Source organism: Xiphophorus maculatus, chromosome 1 (assembly GCF_002775205.1).
Source record: "Xiphophorus maculatus strain JP 163 A chromosome 1, X_maculatus-5.0-male, whole genome shotgun sequence".
In the NCBI taxonomy this organism is placed as follows: domain Eukaryota; kingdom Metazoa; phylum Chordata; class Actinopteri; order Cyprinodontiformes; family Poeciliidae; genus Xiphophorus; species Xiphophorus maculatus.
This window is the reverse complement of record NC_036443.1, coordinates 5,429,949-5,453,940: the sequence shown is the minus strand read 5'-3', so window position 1 is coordinate 5,453,940 and position 23,992 is coordinate 5,429,949. Positions and strand designations below refer to the sequence as shown.

The window sequence follows — 23,992 nt, the reverse complement described above, 5'->3', positions numbered from 1 at the left end:
AGCCTTTACTTCAACAGAAACATAAAAAGCCAGACTGCAGTTTGCAAATCCACACAGGGACAAAGATCTTCATTTTTGGAGACATGTCCAGTGGTCTGATGGAACTAAAATGGAACATATTGGACTTACTGACCATTGTTACATTTAGAGGAAAAAGGATAATGCCTGTACCGTCCTAACTGTGAAGTGTGGTTGTGGCAGCATCATGTTGTGGGGCTGTTTTGCTGCAGTACAAATTTTATGATTCCATCATAAAACAGATGGAATCATGAGGAAAGAACATTACATGGGAAAATATTGAAGCAACAACAGCTAAAGACCTCAGCCAGGAAGTAAAAGCAGATTGGTCTTCCAGATGGACAGAAACCCTCAGCACACAGCCAAAGTGGTTTTAAAGCGGCTTGAGGACAACAGAGTCAATGTTTTGGTCCTTATCTCAATCCTATGGAGAAGTTGTGGGTATATCTGAAATCTGAAAAGGCCTGTGTGAGTGAGGCGGTCCAGAAACCAGACTTCAAACAGTTACATCAGAAGGAAAAAACCAGGACTCATTTCAACCACAATACCTGGAAGGAAACCCAAAAGTCGAGACCAAGATCAAAGAGTTCAAATGGAATGCTAACTGAGGAAATGTATGTAAACTTCAGATTCTCTCATTCTTATATTTAGCAAAGAGAAATTATTTTGATAATTGTGACTGACCTAAAACAAACCTGTGGGAAAACAGGTGACAACTCTCCCATTGTCAGAATCCGTCCGACAATGGGTTCTTCAACTGATGTGTTTATTTAAAGGTGGGATGTTATGCAAAATCATCTTTTTGAGCTTTATGTCCTTTAATAGTTCTATTTCCTCATTAAAAATCATGCCTGGAGTTTTGCCTTGATTTATTTGTACATGTTTGAGGAATCCTTGAATCTCCTGTGATTTGGAGTGTTGCCGGTAACACCTGATCATACAATGCACCGCCTACTTACCCAAAGCTCCAGCTTGGCGCCCCCACCCAGCAGCTCCCCTACTCGGCTCCTCCAGACTAGTGGCAGTAGCAGTTAGCAAACACCCAGTGGTGGAACTGCACATCTGCTGAGCTCATCATAGGAACTACAGCACTCCGAAGAATGATTGTAGACACCATTATGGAGAAACACTGTTGTCATCATCACATGCTGAAGGGGGAGGGTCAGGAAAGCTAGGAGGTTCTTAAAGAGACAGAGACCAATTTCAGGCCCCAGATACAGTTATGATACAAAGTCAAATGTCTTTTATTTTGATATACAGTATATACAGAGTTTTCATTACAACTGAAGGTAGCAGTTATTTGACTGTAGTATAAAGTGGCACATAATAATGCATATTCGTTAATTGGGGCCTGCCATAGCAATGCATAGGAGAGCAGTGAAATTTATTGAGAAGCAAATAATTTCACTGCATTCACAAGGCATGCATTGCTATGGCAGGCACCTCAAAATAACTGCCGCTTCCTGTTACCATTAAAGCGACTCGTACCGCTGCGTGCCCCCTCACAATACATATCAAAACGTGCAGCTCGATCCCGTGAGGGGTGCTATTACTTTTGTTGGCCTTTCGAGTAACCATGGCGACATAATTAACAAAAAAAATGAGCCAAATTCAAAGCAAAACAAATTCTGACACTGCTTTGTGTCAGTTAGACTCAAAATAGACAGAACCTTGTCTGCCCATCGAGCTGCTCTTTAGAACTACAGTGATGGCAGAATGTCAGAACTACAGACATGGCGGAGCGCTCAGTTACTACAGAGGAGGGCTGAGCAGGAAGCTAAAAACTATAGTGATGGTGGAACACTGAGTTACTACAGAAGGCAGATCTGGCATTTAGAAATATAGGAATAGCACCTTGACAGAACACTATAACACTATTAATATATTCAAGATGGCAGTAGAGCAAAGGAAGTAAGTATCATATGAGTCACAGAACTTGGTACCCCTTAACTGACAACCACACTGGACTGTCCAAATGAGAGCATCACATACCCTCCAAAATAAAAGCCTTCACTATTTTTTTATTTAATAGCCATGTTTAGCACAGAAAGAGATCATGCTAGTGATACCCTACATGCCACTGACAGAATTTATGCTAACATTAGCATTTTGGCAAATTTCAGCTTATACACTAGTTTTAACATATTGAATGGAGTAAGTCCATGTTAGTCAACACGCTTGAGATTCTCCACATGCTATTTATTAATATTATTTTAGCTAAGCTTAGCATTTATGCTGGTTTTTTAGCATCAGAACACTGGGTTCCAACCGAAGGGCACACTTTGGCAGGCCCCGTTTAAATTTCTTCAGACATTTTCTCGTTTTACTTTTAGGATTCTTTTCCTGCTTGTCTTCTATTCCCTTCTCACAGAAATGTTTGTCAGACCTGCACAGCCGTACAGAGCAACAAAAACCTGTTTCTGTGTGTAAAGCAGAGTGACTGATCTAAACACATGATTTGCAGACAAGAGTTTAAAGTTCAAGTTGCTTCTGTTAAAAGTATAACACTACCTTCGTCTGTGAGTCTCTAAGTAAACAGCGCTATAATTTATGACTCCAGGTCCCAGCTCCACCTGAAAATAATTGAATCTGAATGAATGCAGTTCATTGTGGTTCCAGTGCCATCAGGCCAGAAAGAAATCAAAGGATTTCTTTACTCTGCTTTATGAGAACAAAATAACAGTGAACACAGGAGATTCATGAACCTCAGCTGATTTTTATTTAGCTTCTCACAGCGTAGCACACTTTGGATATGACTAAGCACAAAATATGAACAGCTTTTGTGCACATTTTACCCAACCTCATCTGTAACAAGTGTTGGTGTGTACTCTCCTGTTACTGTGTCAAAGTCATGTCATTCTTTTCTCACCCACGTCCGTATTCAAGGCACTGGATAACGTCACGATGGAAGAGACATCAACTAAGCAACTCACTTTAGGCTCACTTTCACTTTTCACTCACTTTCCACCTCAGAGGAAAGTGTGTGCAGTACAGTGGTGAGGACTGACAGAAAGACCCTCAGGGCGCTAACATCATGCGGCTGCTGCCGAAGAGTCACTTTAACGTCCTTATCTCCATCCGCAGTTGCTTGCGTTTGTTCGTTGCCCTCCGTCTCTCCTTCAGCGGGGCGTTTTGGATTTAGCTCTCCGGCGTACAGCAGCTCCCCCAGCACCAGCGTGCTGCAGGATGCGTCGGCGCGCCAGGTGTGCGTGTAAAGGAAGACTTTCCACGGGAGCGAGTGTGACGGCGTGAAGGCAAGTGTCTGGATGTTGACGAGCTGCATGGCGGCGTGAAGGCTCTGTGGGGAGCAGTGGGGCACGGCCCCACACCTGATGGTGTCCTCTATCCACGTGCCGTCATCTCCCTCATCGGCCGATTCTGCTGAAACAGAATGAGGAAGGTCTTTAACAAACACCATGAAACAAGTGGGTGTGCTGCAGTAAATGTAACTGAGTAACTATTATATTCAAATCTAATCTCAAAGTGATCAATACACTATTACAGACTAGGGATGCAACAAGATCTCACACGAAAAAATTGCATATTAAAAAAATAGTGGCGGGACTCAATTACATTTTTTAATCAAGTTAATTGGAGGGTCTGTAATTAATGACTGAAAAACCATATAGCGACCAGATAAGAAAAATTTTCAATTCAAAATCTCCTCTGGCTGCTAAATTATTGCAGCAAGAATAATTATGTTATATAGCAAAAGTGAGAGCTCAGCAACACAGATGTTTGTTGTTTTTAATGTTATTCAACCATCAGATTGGAGCACAGTGCTATTCAAGCCATTCAGCTATCCAGGAACTTCTTTGGGAAAAAAAATCCTCCTTTGAAAGGATTCAATTCTGATCAAATCAGGACATTTATTATCGATCGATTCATGGATCAAACACCTGTTGTGAATTTAGCTGTTAAGCTAATTGTTGGTGAAACAGCAAAGTTGTGCAAAAAGTACTGAAACTTTGACGTTCCTATTTTAAGCAGCTTTAGAGGTCTTCTGGTTCTGGTTCTGGTTCTGCTCTGCATCCCAGAGAACCAGAACCAAACACAGGAGAAGCAGCATTCAGCTTTTATGCACCACAAATGTGGAACAATTTGTGGCGCACAGACCTTACAGAAAACTGCAAAACAGCTGAACCACAGAGTTCCTTTAAATCTAAACTAAAACCCACCTGTTTAGAGTTGCTTTAGATAAATAGTTTCTAATCAATGTTCTGCTTGTTTATTGCTGATTCTTATGACGGCATTTGATAAAACAAAATGTTTATTGCTTGTTTCACAATTGGTGACTGTGTGATGTTTTTATGATGTAAAGAACTTTGAAGAGTCTTCCTGCTTCAATATTCTATAAAGATATACTTGACTAGAGAAAGTGACTGTAAAGGTCACAGGGCTGCACAATATTAGAAAATCTTGCCATGGTGATCATATTGGTGACAATATCAGGCGATGTACATGTGTGTGTTTTCTTGTTTCTAGTCTGTGTTTCCTACTTTGTGACATTCAACATTTTTGGCTGTTATGTGTGTGTAGTGTGAGCTTTTCCTGCTCAGAGACTTTACATTAGCGTGAAAAATACAACTTCCCAACTCTTAAAATATATTCCCCACCAATAATCTCAATCCAACGAGTCCTTTGTGACATGACTGTTGAGCACACTGATATTGCACGGACAATATATTCATAATGTAAGGTTATTTCAGGTTTATCCAGAGATTTCACCTGAAAGCTGAATATTAACTTTTTTGTGTGGTGTAATTCATTTGTCTGAAATTCGCAGAGGTATTTTCTTTAAATACTGAAACAACATGATTGAGTTGAACTTGAAGGTGCTTCTAAAGACTCCGTTTTACTCCATGGTGTTCAAGTAAAGCCTGATGACTTTTATTGTTTTATGGGATGATTTTATTACTTTGTTTTTACCCTACAGCTATTAGCAGCTCATGTTGTTTTTAAAGTGCTTTACAAATAAATTGACACCGAGTTTGAGTTGTTCCCTCCTTCTTCTTGTTCTTTTCTCCTTTTCTGTCTTTGTAGATCAGTTTGTCTTTTGTTTTATTGTTGGTTTGAGTCGGAGAATTGAAAGTATTCTCCAACAATTGTAAATGTGGCAACAGCTCCAAAATACGTGAAGCCAAGGCCAACTGGGTTCAGGTGCCAATAAAAAGTGAGTTTAAAGTTTGGAAATGTTTTACGCTGGCTGTAAAAAACGAAAACGAGACACTTTGCTTTCATATCTTACAAACACAGGATCAACCATCTTCTCATCCCACAAACTAAAAGTACTTGTTCCAACCCTATCATGGAGAGCAAAGGTCATTTCACACTCAACTCTACACGAGTCCACAGGAGTGAAAAGTGTTATAGTCCAGTATATCACGAGGCTAGCCGAGAACCTTTAGTTGCATTTTCCAGAAAGCTCAACAAAAGATAACATGGTTTATAGACTACAGCCTGATCCCCAAAGAGCTAAGAGTTAAATTTAATTGGTATTTATCTTTATTGTATTCAGTGCTTCCTTCCAAAACTAAGGGGCAATAACATTTGGAGGAGGAAAACAGAAATTGGGCCGGGCACAGGGCAGAGGAAATGCCTCATCGTTTAGCACAGTTTCCTGCTAACAGCTCTCAGTTTCCTATTCAGAGGAACAGTAATTCTTTGATATTTTTCATAAATTCAGTTTAAGAAATGGGAAGGAATTGTGTCCTTCAAGCAAACAGCTTGTACAAATGTGCAATTTCCAAATTGAAACAGGTTCTTTACCCAGATGTTAATTTATTTTTATTTTTTTAAAGTTCACGTGTGTTAAAAAGGATCTATCATTGTTCAGCTACTGGACTGAAAACAAGTCAAATACAGTCAAATCGCTGAAGACATTATAATCGCTGAAGAAGTATCAACCAAGCCAACTAAGCAGCTAACTAAATTTCAACAATATTTACTTACAAAAGTGCTATGTATGATTTTGAATGAAGCAAAAAAATTTGGCTAGAAAACCCTTACTTTAATTAAAGAAATTTGTGTTTGGTGGAGTTTTCTGTTCTTTGTTGTAACAATCCTTCTTGTTTGATTAAAGTAATCAAACTAGTACTAAAACTCAGAATGGATCAGAAAAGTGAACTCTGGCTCGCCCACAAACCTCAGTCTCGGTTCGGTTGCATTCAAATGTGCATATTCAAAGCATGTATGAGCTGAGAGGAGACCGGGCCGAAAGCAGGAACCAGATTATGTGGGTAAACACCACCAAAGCAAACGGGGAAGTCGAGTGCTACTGAGAGAAATGCCTCATGGTCCTTTGCCAAAGACAAAAGGGAGATCCTATAACTGCTAAAATCTGACGCTGCTCCATTCTTGTTTACTTTTGGTGAAGAGTGTTTTCTTCTGAGGTTTTTCGTGTTGTTCCTTCAGCGGTTCTTGGTGCAGCGCAGCCACAGGCGAGAGAGTGAACAGGTTCTTCAATTAGTTTAGATTGTTTGACTCAGTGCAGCGTGAAAACAAACCACAGGAGCTAACAAACGTTGCAATTTCGGTCTCCAATTGAACCAATTCTACCGGACTAGGGTGTGGAAACACCCTAAATCAGTTTAACAGTAGCTATGGTGTAACTACACAGCTGCTTATTACTAAATTGTCAGATGGACTGCAGAAAAAGGCTGCAACAACATTAATATTAAAGTTGTGTAATCAGACGCTGCAGCTGTTTTCAAATAGAGAAGGTAACGACACTCAGGTGAAAACTTCGCATCCTGGGCCTCGACAGACCTATTCGCTTAATGTAAGCGAATAACGTAAAATCACATTAACGCTTACATTAATCCTGACCAATGTAAGCGAGAGGAAGCTTCGGCTCCATTACCTTGTTCTGAGCGTGAAGCACGCCGCTGCGTCCACAGGCGCTCAAACTCCTCCGGGGTGACGGCTGGAGAAAGAGACAGAGTGACGCTGGGCTCGGCGCCGGGAGCCGGGAGGCCAGCCGGGCAGCCCAAACGCTGAGCGGCGCCGTCTGAACCTGGAGGATGAACAGAGGCTCACAGTCAGGGTGCAGGAGACACAGTTGCTACTCAAGCACATGCAATCATCGTTTGATCTCAAACTAAATCAAATCTGACCCGAGCGTCTTGTGCTTGTTGTGCACCACGACCACCAGCCACATTAGATTAGCAGGGAGTAAACAGGAACCTCTGATGTCAGAGCTATAAATACACTCTAGTAGCGGGATACGTGTGGCATGCAACACGATGATGGAAGAAATGCGATTCAGCTCCGGTTTTGGTCATTGCACTCTAAATTGCTCAGTCTATTGGGCCGGTCACTTCCTGAGACACACTGGGGGAAAACTGCAGAGCAAAATGCACTTCAGGAGCAGCTTTTCAATATGAAATGTCCTTGATGGTCCCACTGCAGACATTGCAGTCACGCTTTGAGACAGAAAACCACACTGCGGGGTACCACAACAAGCATTATGCAGTAGGATTCACAGAACCGGTCCGGCGCAATAACGATCACATGCGGGCTGTGTTTACAGGAGTCATGCTGCCTGATTGGTCCGGATTCTTCCAAACAGGTCAGAATGTCTGGAGCATGTCTAATCCAGCTCCTTATCGCAACACTCTGCATTAAACCACTCTGTTGGTTTAACTGTTTAACGACAAGTTCATAATGGAGGAGAGATCTGGTTACCAAAACTTGAGTAAAACTTGAGCAAAACTTGAGCTTCTGTAAATACAAAGGCGTTACATCCAAAAATAACAGAGAGACCAATTGCTTTTTAAACCCAAAACATTCAAAAATTCCCTACGTCCAAAACATTCGTTTGGAAAAGCCAAATTCTTCAGTCAGGATGCTGCTCAGCTCGGCTTTTAACTAACCTTGATAAGTTGTTGGAGAGGCCCCGCCCCTTTCTCCCTGTTTACCCATGACTGCCAGGCTAACCACAGCGGATACGCAGGTGATGTGACTGTTGTGTGCTTCAATGAACAAGTCAAGTTTATTTGTATTGCACATTTCACATGGATGGATGGATTTGAGCAACAAGGCAGTTCAAAGTACTTTTAAGTGATTTAGTTTAATTTTCAATTCATTTTATGTTTGTTTTTTTTTTTTCAAATTTCATTCGCTCAGTAATTAACACGAATAGTTTATGTAACGACGAAAAGAAATCATGAATGAAATGGAGCACTATACACGAAGCCAGCTATTTGGAACACACCGATCTTAAGCTGTCAAAATTACTACAACTTATTGATATTGTGTCACACCAGAGAGCAATTACTATGTATAAGGCAAATAAGAGACAATTACCAGAAAATATTCAATATTTATTTAAGAACTGTGAGGGAGGGTGCGATCTAAGAGGGGAGTATAACTTGAAAATCTTAACCAGGCGAACAACCAAAAGTTTCTCTGTATCTGTTTCTGGTGTTAGGCTATGGAATCATTTATGTGAGGATCTCAAACAAAATCCAAATATCACACAGTTTAAGAAAATGTATAAAAATGTAATGTTAGAAACATATAGTGGATAAGACTGTTTATCACAAATTGAGATGGTGATAATAGGGAAGATTTGTATTTGTAGAGGTATAAATATATATATTGGTATGTTATGCAAGTATGTGTGCGCAAATATGCAGGTATGTGCAAGCATGTATGTAAAGAATTTGTGTATATATGTGTTTATATGGCTATGTATAATTATTCTTAATAATAAGACAATAAGCTTCTACTTCTGTCCAATCCTTTTTGATTATGCCAGATAATTTTCCTTGGTTATGGTGTTCTATAGCTATTGTGCCTCCTTTAATTTTTATTAAATTATTGTGAGATGTATGTTATTAAGAAACAAGTGGGAAGCTAGGTATTATTTGCATATTCAAAATAAGTACATTTAAGTAGTACAAACTTATATCTGCCCCTATTCACATAAAGAGAAAAACTAAAACAACCAATTAAAGTAAGTTGCGAGTCAATAAACATTACATTTAGTCAAATGACATCATCAAAATCACAAATATTTGAGCAAATAGTAGATAAAATTCCCCACAAAAGTGTTAAGAGGCTGACAGAGGACCATCTCAGGTCAAGGCTGCTAACGGTGGTTCTAAAAGCTGCTTTGTTTATCACTCATTGCTGCTGCAATTCAGATTAGTTTTTATGCAGGAAACAATAGTCTAGTGTAATATATCACATGCTAAATGCTTCTGAGGCCTGGGCAAGTCCAGGCTGTGTTTCACTGCATGCCAAACAGGCATGGCGTGGGTTCCCTTTTCACGGTACACAGAATTGTTAAAACTACATGGTTCCTGCAGTTTGAGCCGATTTCTATGAGATGTCAAATGTATTTACACACAAAGTGATGACTTAGCCTATGTAGAACACCACAAACTTCCCCCTGCAAAAAATATGCCACTGTCTGCTTGTGGATGATTAAGCATCAAGCATTGCTTTACAAAGGAGACGCTGATTGAATTATGTTATGTATAATATATGTTTCAAGAAGGTTTTTTTTTTCCCCTGGAAAACTCCTACATGCTCACTGTGTTTTCTTAAAACGTACAGTTTTTTTCCCCAGATATTCCCACCGCTATATATAAATCTTATTTTATGTCTCAATCATTTTTTTCCCCAGATCCAGGCTGCCTTTTGTATCTTCTTTTTCCTTACATATCAAAAGTAGAAAACAGAGATGCACAGAGAAACCATGCACCTGCTTTTCATAGCTTGTCATTCTCTTTCAGCTGTGTAACTTTTTAAAGTTTTTTTCTTTTCTCCTCAATTTTGGCCGAGACTCTTAAACAAAAAGAGATTTTTAATCTCAATGGAATTTTGGTCGAATAAAGGTTAAATAAAAAACTAAAGTTGGCTGGTAACCACTTTTCAGCTTGATCATTGCAACTCAAATCTGGAATTATACCAACACTTGATCTTGGCCATCATTTACCATCTAATTCATTTGGCTAATAAGTATCTGAGCACTTGTGGACGCACTGGGAGCTCTGAAATGTCATTCCCAGGTGGTTAGCGGATCCTCTAGTGAAGAAAAACAAAACAAAAACAACAAAGAGACGATGACTTGGAGAAAAAGTAACACACCCGGACATGACACAGCAGGACACTATGAATGCACATCATTGAGCTACGGCATACAAAAGCGTTTCTGCATGGGAGCACATCTAAAACAAGAAATATCAAACGTGCGTCAGGACTTTTCCAGGGAGTTCCACGAAATCTCCATTTCACCACGTTTTGACAAACGTAACGTGTTTTCAAAAACGCCAGCATACAGTGCAAGGACAGGAAGCAAAATGAAAAATCCAGAAAATTTGATTGCTCACCTAAATGAACCATCTCAAGTTGTCTGCAGTCCAGATCATCCGGAAGGTCCGCGTTTGATTTTGGAATAGATGCCAGGTGTTCTGGGCTCCCTCTACTGGTTGACTCTACTTCTACTGAACAGTGCTTCAGAGGCTCCAGAGTGTTGAAGCTGCTCACCCACTGGCTAAAGGGTTCAGCCGGGCGGCCGATTAAAACACCCATGGAGGGGTCTGATCTCCGGAGCTGGAGAACATTTCGCGTCTCTGCGATCCCACGCTGCAACAGGCGGTAATAGAGGAGAGCCTGGCCGCGCACACACATGTCTCTCTCCTCCTCTGTAAAACACAACGTTGTGTTTGGTGAAAATTGTCAGTTTATCACTCAAGTCAGGCGTCTAATTGCAGACACGCACCTATACAGTAGTGCAGCAGCCTCCCCAGCATGTCTTGAGTCTCAGCAGGACGACACAGAAACAGCCTCATGGTGGACGTCAGCAGCTCCATCTTCAGCTCCATGGAGGTTTCGCTTCTCACTCCGTCGATGAACGCTTCCAACGTGTAGGGGCTGCTGGAAATCCTCTCCCCATAGGCGCCCAACAGCCACAGCAACGCCTGCCTGCCCTGGTGGATGAAAAATTAATGAAGCATTTATTTCCAGACAGATTGGAATAATGTGGGCAGTGCAGGCCTGGCCTTTAAACCTTTCCCCACATGCTTTGTTTATTTTTGAAATTTATACATAAATATATCCAATAAAACAAAATAGTATGCAAGCATGTGGTGAATGTTTCCCAGTGTGCATCTCTGTATCTGATTTAAAACAGTAAAAGCCTGTTTTGTTAGAATAAGAATTAGAAGTGGAATTAGAAATTATTCGTAGCCCTTTCAGTAAACAATAGAAAAGCCAATGTTTTAGTGGCTGTTGCAGCAACTAAAACACTTCTACTAACTCATTATATAATTTTTATATGTCTCCATTGGTATTACAATGGAAATATCCCCCCCAGTTTCCCCCAGAAAACTGGCTATGCTAGCATAGGTTTGAGCAGCTAGCACATTCATCCAGTGGCTCACTGTGTTAATGAGTTAACTCTAAATCTAACAGGAAATTTGAAAACATGACTTAGTAGTTATGTGAAATTAGACGACATTACCAACAATACCAAGACAGGAACTTTAACGTCTTAAAAAAGGCAAACACATAAAAATACAATTAAAAATATTTTTTTCACTTCTGTTATTTAATCCTACTTAAAGCATTAGAACATTTTTGATACTTCATCCATGACTTGTCACTTTATTCGCTGAAGTTGTTATCATATGGAGCAGCAGAAACAGGAAGTGGTTGCAGAGCTCTTTGTGGTTAATAAAAAGACAAATGACTTCAGTCTCCTTTTCTGTTTACATACTGACTGTACAATATACTGTACTATGCTGCCGTTGTGCTTATAACAGTTTCACCAGAGAGTTTACTTCAGGTCGTCTCTGCTTGATTGTTACTAGTGTCTAAAAAAAAAGAAAAGGGAAAAAAAAAGCCTAGAATAAATAAACAAACGATGCAAGTGAAGCCTGGTGGTCCGCCAGGCTAATATGACACTGGGGGAAACCTTGCCTCATCATCACTCAGTGAGGAAATTCAGGCATACCAGCAGCAAAGCAACAGCCCAATCAAACCACGAAATAATACCAATATGCATTTTGTGGCGCTTTTGTACAATGACAATAAAGGCACTCTGATTCTGATTCTGAGAAACAATAAGAAATATGAGACGGTATTGTGAGAATTTACAACATAAGAAAAAGTATAGTACGGCTATTAAAAATATTCTCAGACTAAGAAACGTGCAAATAATAGAAATATTGGAATATTTACAAGAAAGTGAAAAAAAATATGCAAACGGTAGCAGGGATGTAAACAGTTATTGAGTTTTTGAGTTGCTCCCTTGCTGGGAGGAAGGACCCACAGTCTGTCACTGCAGGAGCTCTCCAGTTCAGGAGTGAGATGATGTCCAACACTAGTCATGTTTCCACCGACCATAAAATCGTGCAAATTGGAATTACGAAGCTAAATCTGGAAACGCGGCAGAAGCTTTTGTGCTAGGACGAGGCGGTTTTTCGGCTCCATCGAAATTGGTGTATTTTGAAAGACTGCACTGGAAACACTTTTTTTCACGTCACATGAGTCATATGAACAACCAGATTTTACTGCTGGTGAAAACAATTAAGAAGACAGCAAGTTGAACAACTTATTGTGTGAACATTCGGACTCGTGTGATTTTAATTGCATTTTTTTAGTTACTGGAAACACTTGTGAAAAAACTGTGCAATTGTGTTTTCTTGACATTAGCGGAATATCGACACAGTTTTGAGCATAGCTAGTCTCCCATCGTTTGCACTGGGTCAGAGGTCACTTCCTCCTTGGTCTGCATCTACGGAGTCCAGCAGTAGCAACCGTCTGCTGGACTGCTACCAAGGCATGGTCCACAGTCTGCAGGGCAGCCTTGGTGGAAATTCTTGGCTTCATCGCTATCGCTTTGGACTTCCTACCACATCCTCGGAAATGTTTCACATGTGGAACCTCTTATATTCTTCAGTAATACTCTATGCTAAGCCCACTGCATCTTGAAGACATTTAGATAGTGATCTCAGTGAACTTTAAGCGCTGCACTCTCAGTTAGTAATATAAAAACTATTTCTGCTCAGTGACGTCAAGATGAAGGCCTTCTGCACTAATTTAGTCAATATGTAAAACAAAAAAAGAAAGAAAAAAGTGATTTCTTTGTCTAATTTTAAAATGTTCTGAAAGTGCGACAAAAACCCCCAAAACAAACGGAAGAAGTCAGTACGGGTGCAGCTTCTATTTTACAGAACTGAGCGTATGAGGGTTTCGGGGGAAGGTATTTTTTTATCTCACCTGTCTACGCCTGTCTCACAAAAGCCACAAACCACCTTCCTTAAAGCAGAGACGACATTTAGGAGAGCAACAAACAACAGGGCTCTATGTCATTGCAAATAGAAATCTAATTGACTAAGTGAGCGGAACATCTACCGCGCTCGCACATTACATGACAATGTGTGAACCCGTTGTTGAAACCCGTCGGGTTTCAACATCGGGGGCTTAGAGCAAGGCATGGATATGAGGTGGGAAAAGCTAGAATTGAGCTCACGACCCTATGAGAGCGCCGCTCCCACTGAAACACACCCACTCCTGAAAAACACCTTGTGGAATGAACACAATACAGCAAAGGATGAAATGAGAGCTCCTACTTTGCTGCAGTCACCATCACAATATTAGTGTATAATGATACTTGCTGTGAGCTGCTTGAATGCAGCATTTTGTTGGTTGCTGTTATCTAAGTCAAGGAACATGAAAATAACTCAGTGCATGCTAGTAGTCAGACTTCCTCTGCCCTTAATGCACAAACTTCTTATAGATTTGAGACCACAAATCTTTTTTGTGTCTCTGCTCCGTCTCGTCGGTCGTAGCAGGTGAGCGCTCACACTGAGTGTGGTTCTGGTTCTGCTGGAGGTTTCTTCCTGTTACAGGAGCGATTTCTCACTGTTGTAACGCGGCCTGGTTTCTGTACTACTCATAAACCTGAGTGAGACCACACATGTAAAACAATGCAAAAACTATTCTCATTTACAAACATGGAAGAAACAGCTTCCTCGTGTACGGGAGGAATAGAAGCAGTAGGGCTGATCAAAATGAAGAAACAACAATATGTAAAGCGGTTGATGAATGTCGGCCTTTCTACTTAGCCCTCAAAGCAAACGCATACTCCATTTATTAGCAAGTCTATCCAGTTCCTGAAAAACAAAAAATGTATTATTTTAATCTCAACAAAACATTTTATTTGGCTGTTTTGTAAACGTTCATTTGAATAAAGTCTGACGTCTGTGTCAAAGAGAAAAATGACCTCATGACCACTCTGGGTTGGAAGAGGCTTTTTGTAGCGCCCCTGATGGCCATAGAGTCCTAGCTGCTGAGGGAGGTGGACTTTGAGGTCTTGATTTGCAAACGTTGCAAACCAAAGCCTATGTGTATGAAGGCCTATGTGTATGTCTAAATCCAATGAATCAGGTTGATTTGATTTACTCTGTGAAACGGAGCCCCATCAGGGCGACAGCGGGAGGATCTGGGCTCTAACCTGGCTGTCTTGCAGCACTTCCTCGCAGCCCTCCAGGGCTGAAGACACGGCATCGCTGCACTGAGGACACGCCCAGACCAGATCACGTATCGTCTGCACCACCGCTGGGAGAACGGGGCGGGGCAGGAGGACAAAGGACAGAAAACCACACAGTTACTAGTGATCAACATGTTCTCAAGAGAGGATGATGGGGATTATTTTTCTGAATGTTGCGGGGCTGATTTATACCTGAGGTTATCTGATCCTGTTTCAGCCCGAGCAGCCCGGTGAGAATCTCCAGACATTTGTCACTGTAGCTTTGGCCAATGCGACCTGACAGAGGGACACAAAGGGAGACGGAACAGGATATACGAGCTTAAAAGTCAACACCACAGCAATCTCAGCTTCAGATCCCGGAATGTGCTTTCATAAACATAAGCAAAAAATTTTTTTCCTTTTGCTGCATATTTGATTTAATAAAGGGAAACAGAATTGTTTTACGTCTAATATGGTTTCAGCAATGGAAACACAGACAGGAATAACAGCACGTTTTCCCCACCCCCACACAGAGACTACCTGCCATTTCATGCTACAAATAGTTTTAGACACTTTGTGATTTTCTTACTGATCATTACAAATGTGTTTAATTGCCAGATCTCGAAAATAAATTCGGGAGCAGTGTCTGTCATGATCTGATGGAGGTGAGTAGAGGATCAAGGCAGAGACCGGATTGGAAGTTGCAATAAAGGTTTAATAAAAGTCTGAAACAATTCCAAAGAGAGGAAGAGGACCAGGAGAAGACCCAGGGTGACAAAGAAGAGGAGGAGGACGGAGAAGAGGGAAGGATCCAGCAGGGAAACAATGACGCAGGTGATACTATGTACACAAGGCACTCAATACAACCCAGAACCATGACGGTGTCTCGTTTAAACGAGAACCTTTCTCATCCCAGTGAGATGAGCTTTATATCTCGTTACAGCAAGAAAGTTTCTCGTTTTGAATGAAAAGATTCTCGTTACACCGAGACATAAAAATTCGCCTTTTGAAGCTTTTTACTTCTTAAAAACGCGTAAAAGGGTTCGCTTTAATTCTCCTCCTCTCCCTGGTTCTTCTACGCGACATCTGAGAATCCAGAGAGGTGTTGCTGTTTTGCTGTTACAACTTTTGCTGTTTGAAAGAGGTTTTTTTTTTTGTTCAAATGAGATATAAATGTTGCCGCAGCAAGATTTTTTTTTTATCTCCTCAAAACAAGAAGACGTTCTCGTTTTAACAAGTTGTGCATCTTGCTAGAACAGGATTTTTTTTGCATGCTATGTCTTGTAGTGATAGTTTAAGTGGGACTCTTGGGAGAGAAGGCTTTTTTTTTCTAATTTGGTTAGAAAACCCTTTCAGATTTATTTATTTATTTATTTATTTATTTATACAGATTTTACAGATGTCTACTTCTTCAGTAAAAAACCTTGCTTTTGTTTGTTGTTTATATTTTAAAACTTTAATGGAGCCATCAGGGGATGGTTGAATTTTAGATCCTTTTGGATACACACTTGTAATGACAATGTTTAGCTAAGTGAAACACAAAAAAGGTACCGTATATACATATCGTCACAGATAAGTGACGGTTTGCGCGCGTGTGTGTTTGTGTGTGTGTTCTTACCAATGGCTGAGATGGCGGTCTGAGCGGTGTCTGTGTTGACGTCAGTGCAGTAACCCTTCAGTTCATCCAGTATCATCACAACGTTCTCATCATTCACCAGCTCTACCAGCACCTGCAAACACACACACACACACACACACACACACACACACACACACCCACACCCACACCCACACCCACACACACACACACACACCTCTGGTTAATACATCATGCTGTTAGGTCTGTAGCAATAAGCAATAAATCAATTAATCGCATGAGACATTAAGACAATCTCAATAATTTCCTCTCTTTTTTTAAATCTTAAAAAAAATAATCTTTTTACACATTTGTTGAAACTGTCTCTATGTCATAGCAGTTTGGTATGAGACAGATAATCTTTGGAAAAAAATTGAGCTCCTCTGACTTCTCCTCCTGCTCCCGGTGGTAGTTACTAGCAACCAATGTGGGACGTCTCTGAGCTAAAACTGGACCCAATGCTGGAAGTGGACGGTACTGCTGCAGCATCAGTAGATGTGACAGATGCTGATCGATTTGTGGATATTCACGAAACAAAAAGTCTGACAATTCAGCAAAATAAAAAGAAGCAACAAAGAAACCAATCGAATACTTGGAGAATCGTTGTTGCAATGACAACAATGAACATTGTCATCTAAAAGTCCTTCAGAGAACCACGGATCAAAACCACTCCAGGGTTAAATGAACAGCTGGTTGTCTGGAGGCAACCAGCTGTTGGTTGCCTCCAGCTGGCAACCAACAGCCAGCTTCACACAAAGTGTGAAGGAATAACTTATGACAAAAACTTTGCTTGGCATAAAAGCACTACCTGCATTTTTCTCCGCTTGATGTAGGCCGGTTCAGCGTAGCTACAGAAGAAACGCTTGTAGTGCTCCCCCAGCAGGCCGGGGATGGAACGCAGCAGCAGCTGCAAAAAGACAAAAAACTTTTATTTGATTTTATACACTAATGAACAAATAAAACCTCAAAATATTAGGTTTTAGTCTCTGGGTATTAACAGAGGCAGATGATGGGTTAAGTAATAACATGATCAGGCACATAAGATTTTACAGATAAGATTGATATAAGGCTCAAAATGCATTCATTGTATTGTAAGAAGTATGCAAAAATATTATACACTGCAGAGTAGAAACAGTCTGGAAGTGACACATAAATAAATGAGAGGTTAGTGCTGAAACTCTCACCTGTATATGACAGAGGGCCGTAAACCTCATCTCCCTCGATCCACTCCCGCATGCGGCCAGCAGAGGTCCTCGCACTCGCTCCAGGGCGGCCTGGCTGACCGCAGGAAGGCTGGAGCAGAGGCTCAGGAAGAGGCTGAGGGTGGCCGCCATGACAGGAGGGTGGGGGCTGACCAGGGAGGAGTCCAGCAGGGAGAGGATGTCAAAGAGCTCGTCTTCTGACTGGGGTCGGTACCGCTGGAGGACCCTCAGCACCTCTGACTGGCCCCAAGTGTCACACTCCTTTAGCCTGGAAGCAAAACATTTTATATACGACGTTCACTGGTAGACATCCTGAAGGATTCATTGCGGGCTCCATCTTGTTCTTCTTCTATATGTATTGTCTATCTTTACCAGGGCCGTATTCACAAGGATGAGGGGCCGTGGGCCGGAGCCAGTTTTGGGGCCCTCTTCACCAACGAAAAAAAGTCCTTAAAGGTGCAGTATGTAACTTTCATAAAAAAATAAGCTTTTTACATATTTGTTAAAACTGTCATCATGTCGTGACAGTTTGTTATGAGACAGGTAGTCCTCCACATCCTCCCTGAACTGTTTTTGCCGTCTGAAGAAATGCGCCTCCCTCGACCAAAAACGACCAATCAGATACAGAAGGAGGGGATTGGTGTTGTCAATCGGCCTCATGTACTCGCTCCCAAATGTGCTGGTAGTGGAGAAATAACTTCCTGTTACATGAAAACCGTTTATCCGTCGTCATCAGTGGGCATGCTAACTAGCTTTAGCATTCACGACAGACTATGCTACCTGCAGCGGAGTAGAAAGCGAGGGAGGGGAGTGCTGTCAATCATTGACACTAAGATCTGATTGGTTGTTTCTAGTTAGCACTGGGAGAAGGCAGAAGAGGTCTTTTCAGATTATCTGCTTGTCATGACATGGTGACAGTTTCAACAAATATGAGAAAAAATCTTTTTTTTTTTTTTACAAAAGTTACATACTGCAGCTTTAACTTATGCAAATTACAGTACATTAATTGGCAGACCTACACATCAGCAAGTAGGAATTGATGCATGGTAGATTTAATACATCCTCTAACCCAGGGGTGGGCAACTCCAGGCCTCGAGGGCCGGTCTCCTGCAACTTTTAGATGCATCTCTACTTCAACACACCTGAGTCACATAATGAGGTCATTAGCAGAACTCTGGAGAACTTGACTGCACTTAGGAGGTGATTCAGCTGTTGGATTCAAGTGTGTTGGACCAGGGAGACATATAAGAGTTGCAGGACTCCGGCCCTCGAGGACCAGGATTGCCCACCCCTGCTCTAACCAATAACTCAACGTTGTTTCCAAAGAAAGCTGCTACAGCTGCATTATTTTCAAATATTTAAATATCTGCATTCATAAAATTCCCCCCAAAATGAATACACATCACTTAATTTGGGCCTATGAGTTTCATATAAAGTACAATGTTTGAAAAAAACACATTCATCAAAAAAGGAAAAGTGCCTCTCAAAAAATCAGTCCTTTTCTAAAATCTGGCCCAGATCATTTCTTTGTTTTCACAACATTTCTTCTTATTGTTCTGGAATGATGATGATGATGAAATTTACCCATCCTTAAAATAGAATTGAAAGAATCATTACAAATATTTTGAACAGTTTTGGGTTGAACTTAACTCAAATTAAAAGAAAATCAAACTGAGACTATTTTTTTTAGGACAAAAAGACTAAAGAAAAAATATATATAATAATCCAAATTCTTTTTTAGGACCCTGGTGAACGAAATAATTCAGTCATTGTAGAAGTGTACGTTTAAGCACGCTAAAAGGGAGGAAGCTGTTTTGTAGTTCAGCTTTAATTAGACTGTGTCTTCTTCTGGTCAGCAGGAGGGAGAATAAATGATGTTCGGGGGAGGTGGTTTCAAATCCAGCTGGCTGTCTGTTGAAGTGTAAAGTGTCTCTGATTGGAGCTAGCATGGTGCTGTTGCTGCCTTCATCCACCCTGTTCTCCCCTCAGCTGCTAATAGAGGTTTATGATGACAATCCAATTTCCTTCATTTGATTTCCTGCTCCTCTCATACATACAGTAATGACTTCCTGTTCTGTCCCTCGTTTGCGTTCCTCTTCTTTAGTTCAGTATATTTTCAGTATGTTTTGCTTGTAGTTCTGTGTGCTGGTGCTTAGTTCTACCTGGAGTTTCCCCTTTCCGGGAATGGATTGTTGACATTTCTGTGACGGTTATGCTTTCACGTGATCAATACAATTCAATTAAAAATACTCTATTGATCGCAAAAGGGAATTAAATGTTGTTGGAACTCATATTATCCGAGGTTCTTCAGAGCAGTATTGTGGATTGTGATGGTTGTTGACAGCCTTGCTAATGACCTTATTATTCTATTCAGGTGTGGTGCAGCAGAGGCACATCTAAAAGTTGCTGGGCAGTGGCCCTTGAGGACTGGAGTTTGGCACCCCTGCTGTAGAGTAACTTGCGCAGCAGCAGTTTCAGGTTTCGCCACTTAAAATAAAAACATAACGACGTCGAGTGAAAACTTTGGATAAAACAGGAAAGGTCGTGTCACCAGTTTGGTAATATTTAAAACAAACAAAAAAGCAAATCAATAATTGTCAATATCGACTGATAAAATATTGTGACACATACTTCAGCCCTAATTCAGCTTTTCAGACATATTGCCCGGATGTTGGAAACAAGTTGAAAATCCATATTTAATTTTCCTTCCACTTCTCAGCTATGCCTTAACTTGTCTCACTGGACCCTAAGTGAACCCAGGGCAGTTTGCCTGGACCAACCTGTTGAGGAGGTGGTGAGTGATGGGCTTGTTAATGACGACGCCCCCCTCGTCCTTCAGGACCTCCTCCAGAGCTCTGAGGCAGTTCACCATCACCACGGGGTCCGGGTCCCTCAGCAGGCTGTACAGCTCGTTCACCACCGCGCCGTCTGGAGCGCATCCCAAACACCAGCTGTTATTCGCTCGTTCATCATTTATTGTGGAAAAAATTCTTACCATGAAAAGAATTTTGATTTATCATTCAATTAATCATGCTAAAAAAAAATAATAAAAAAGCTGACGGTATTATCACTTTTTTTTTTTACTGATTTCTTCAAAATTCTAAATGACTGAAAATTAATAAATGTCAGTAAATTTGAAAATATGAAAAAGCAGTTATTGTGTGCAGTTTAGTGGTACAAGTCACACTTCTTTAAGTGACTGATTTCCTGAACAAGCCCCTATCAAATAAGAATGTTATTTAATATAGAATGTTTTTTTGATTTAGTGCCTGTAGGTATAAAAGTGCTACTTTCTATACTTATAAAAAGTAGCACTAAATCGTTTTTATCGTCATTTTTGGTATTATCAAAATAGTACCACAAAATATTACAATACAATTCTAAGACTATATCACCCACTCCTATTGCATTTCCACAACTGGTGATAAAAACAGGCTAATGAGTAAATGAGAATAAAATATGTGAACGCTGGCGCCACCACCAGGCCGCTTCACTAAAACACATCAATTCTAATCGGCAAACTCATATTATGTGTCTTTAAAATGAAAAAACTGGATAGTTGCTAGTTTGTCAAATAGACTGCGTTCATAATTAGTTGCTTCTATAGGAATTCAAAAAGACAGTATCTGCTAGGTCCTGCACTGATCCCACGGATTAAATCAAACTTTTCTAACAATTCCTTGGCAATACGAGAAACCTTTAGCTGTTGCTGATCATCATGCTTCTGGATGATGATCAAATCAGTCTGATTTGGCAGTTTGTTTGTTTTTTGCATCACTTTTGGCTGAAAAATGATCTCCCACTTATTCTGGTTTGATTTCTTACTTTTTCCGCTCTTTTTTTTGTTTTGTTTCTTTTTTAAGAGACAGACAGAAGAAATGACAAGTCCACCTATTTCAGAGCCAGGTTGGAGATTATGCAGCTTGGCCCAACCGAGGACGGCCACCCTCCGGACGCAAGCCGCCCTGTCTCTCAGCCCTGCGGTCAGAGGTTGCTCCACGTACTCCACCAAGCTCGGCAACCTGCCACACACAGAAGCAGCAATCAGGAATCTGTCACGGAGCGCTGCGGGGCCCGCGTTAGCGCCATGCATGTCTCCCTGCTCACCTCAGGTTGGTCATGCTCCTCAGGGCCAGGCTGCGGACCATGGGGTTGGGATCCAGGCAGTCTTTCCTCAGAGTGTTGACGACCAGAAGGGACAGCTCTGGGTTCAGGTGGGCATAGCAACACAGGAAGACGTACACCAGTTTCTTCTGGACGACATCTACTGTGGCGCAGGCTTTCACCATTTCACTGAACAGGTCAGACACATCCACGCCCTGAGACATAGCCCTGAGACGGAGAAGCACACGTCAGCATCACCACATGTGGCTAAGAAAAACACTTTTCGGAGCGGAACCCGTTAGTGAGGCAGAAAAAAAACAAAGTTAGCTGTCTTCAGTATATGTGAGGAGTTTAAAACAAAGTCAAGACAAGTACAAGGAAGCTGATTGGAAGGAAACTTTAACATCGAAGAAGAGTCTGTGGTACTTTCAGGCTGCCAGGTAGAGAGAGAGAGCAAGACATCAACGGTTGACCGGAAAGCTGGAAGAAGTACAGGGAAGTCGCTCTGTTTTATTCCTCAAATTTATAGCTGAATTATAAAATTTTACCAGCTTTTAAAAATCTCAGAATCAAGGTGAGGATCACTATTATCTGAAACAAACACAAGGAGACAGCTGGTTGGGGAATGCTAGCTGTAACAGTTGCACTAATCACTAACAAAAGATGCTGAAGACGTGTTGAAGTATCACCTCAAATGATTTTGTCTTTGTTCGCATGGCCTAGTTTTTACAGAAACTGCTCACTCACACAGCGGGACATCACCCCTGCTCCATATGTAAATAATTAATGACTACTCAGAGAAGGCAAGCTACAAAAAAATACTTAAAAGTGAATTTAATGCTAATTTCAATTAAGAAACTTTGATTTGCTTCACAGAGATTAGGAATATACACAATCCCTTTAAATTTTTAAAGGCATATAAAACCCCTTTTCTACTGTTCAGCAAGATTTAGCAGCAGAAGAATTTAGAATAATAACTGATTGTGTTCAGTTGTTAATAGGAATCTTTATTAGTCAGCTCCCCGTGTTTGGCTTCTGCTCCCTCAGTCTAAATTGTAGTCCATGTCTCGTAAAGCTCTTACAGGTTTTAATGTTTAAGGTGTCTGCGGGCCCGAGAGCTGTGGAGCTTCGACCCTGTGAACCAATAAAAGCGGCCCTGCAGACACAGCTGGTGAAACCCACCTGATGACTTTGAGGACGGTGTTCCGGTACCGCAGAGGGTCGGACTGGATGTTGGGGTTGGACAGAGCCCTCCTGAGCTCCTTCACCGTCTCCTTACCACTCAGATACGGCATGATGAGAACTAGAAAAAACTATAAATTACCTGTTACCATCTTAATGTCAGAGGTGACACAGGGCGGACTAACACAAGATAGGTTCAGTATAAAATATTCCCAAATTATTACTCAGCAGAGCTTCAAACTACTATTTTTTCCCCCCACAATAACCTGCTTTGATGACTGGTTTATTTACATCCGCCATGTTTCATTTTCTTCTGCGGCGCAGGGGATTTGATTTTACATCGCCCTCTGCTGTCCTGGAGGGAATTTACAAGAGCGCCGTCATGTTGGAGAGATGTAGAAACTCTGCGTGTACTGTATTCCGCTCATGAGAATTGTGGAATAATCAGGTAACATTCTGGATTTACACAAATTTAAGAAAAAGTTCACATTGCTTATTCATACTCTGCTGAATTTGGTTCCGAGTAAAATCTACATTTCATTTTATGAGAACAAATATATATATATATATATATATATATACACTGCTCAAAAAAAATAAAGGGAACACTTTAAGTGTTAAACACCTGTTTAAGTGTTCCCTTTATTTTTTGAGCAGTGTGTATATATATATATATATATATATATATATATATATATATATATATATATATATATATATATATATATATATATATATATATGTGTATATATATATATATATATATATATATATATATATATATATATATATATATATATATATATATATATATATATATATATATATATACAGTACAGACCAAAAGTTTGGACACACCTTTTAATTCAATGAGTTTCCTTTATTTTCATGACTATTGACATTGTAGATTCACACTGAAGGCATCAAAACTATGAATAACACATGTGGAAATATGCACTAAACAAAAAAGTGTAAAACAACTGAAAATAGCCCTTATATTCTAGTTTCTTCAAAGTAGCAACCTTTTGCTGTGATTACTGCTTTGCACACACTCTGCATTTTCTTGATGAGCTTCAAGAGGTCGTCACCTGAAATGGTTTTCACTTCATAGGTGTTGCCCTGTCAGGTTAATAAGTCGGATTTCTTGCCTTATAAATAGTCATGGAAATAAAGAAAACCCATTGAATTAGAAGGTGTGTCCAAACTTTTGGTCTGTACAGTATATACAGTACATATGCTTCAGAATTTATTTGTTTTTATTTCTGTTCAGTAATGTTGTTTTGTTTGGAAACATCGACTCATCCGTTGTTTTGCTGCTATCAGCAACTTTCCTGTAATCTTTCTACATTATTGTCATCCATGGCT

General features: G+C 40.6%; 1 protein-coding gene across 3 annotated transcripts; it reads right to left on the bottom strand.

Annotated features, from left to right (window-relative positions):
- Nucleotides 1–2,714: 2,714 nt before the first annotated feature.
- ap4b1 (adaptor related protein complex 4 beta 1 subunit) lies at nt 2,715–22,935 on the bottom strand. Of its 3 annotated transcripts, XM_023341435.1 has the most exons (14): nt 22,894–22,928; nt 22,628–22,758; nt 21,449–21,673; nt 21,233–21,363; nt 20,122–20,269; nt 17,324–17,609; nt 16,948–17,046; nt 16,122–16,233; nt 14,717–14,800; nt 14,489–14,592; nt 10,751–10,958; nt 10,359–10,673; nt 6,881–7,033; nt 2,715–3,399 (listed from the first exon to the last, which is right to left on the bottom strand). In XM_023341435.1, the coding sequence occupies exons 2-14, from the start codon at nt 22,738–22,740 to the stop codon at nt 2,972–2,974; spliced, it is 2,406 nt and encodes an 801-aa protein (XP_023197203.1). In that variant the 5' UTR covers nt 22,741–22,758; nt 22,894–22,928; the 3' UTR covers nt 2,715–2,971. The 3 variants fall into 3 exon arrangements, with proteins under 3 accessions (XP_023197203.1, XP_023197199.1, XP_023197210.1); XM_023341431.1 differs by having other exon boundaries at nt 22,628–22,935; XM_023341442.1 differs by having other exon boundaries at nt 2,715–3,396; nt 22,628–22,935.
- Nucleotides 22,936–23,992: the final 1,057 nt, after the last annotated feature.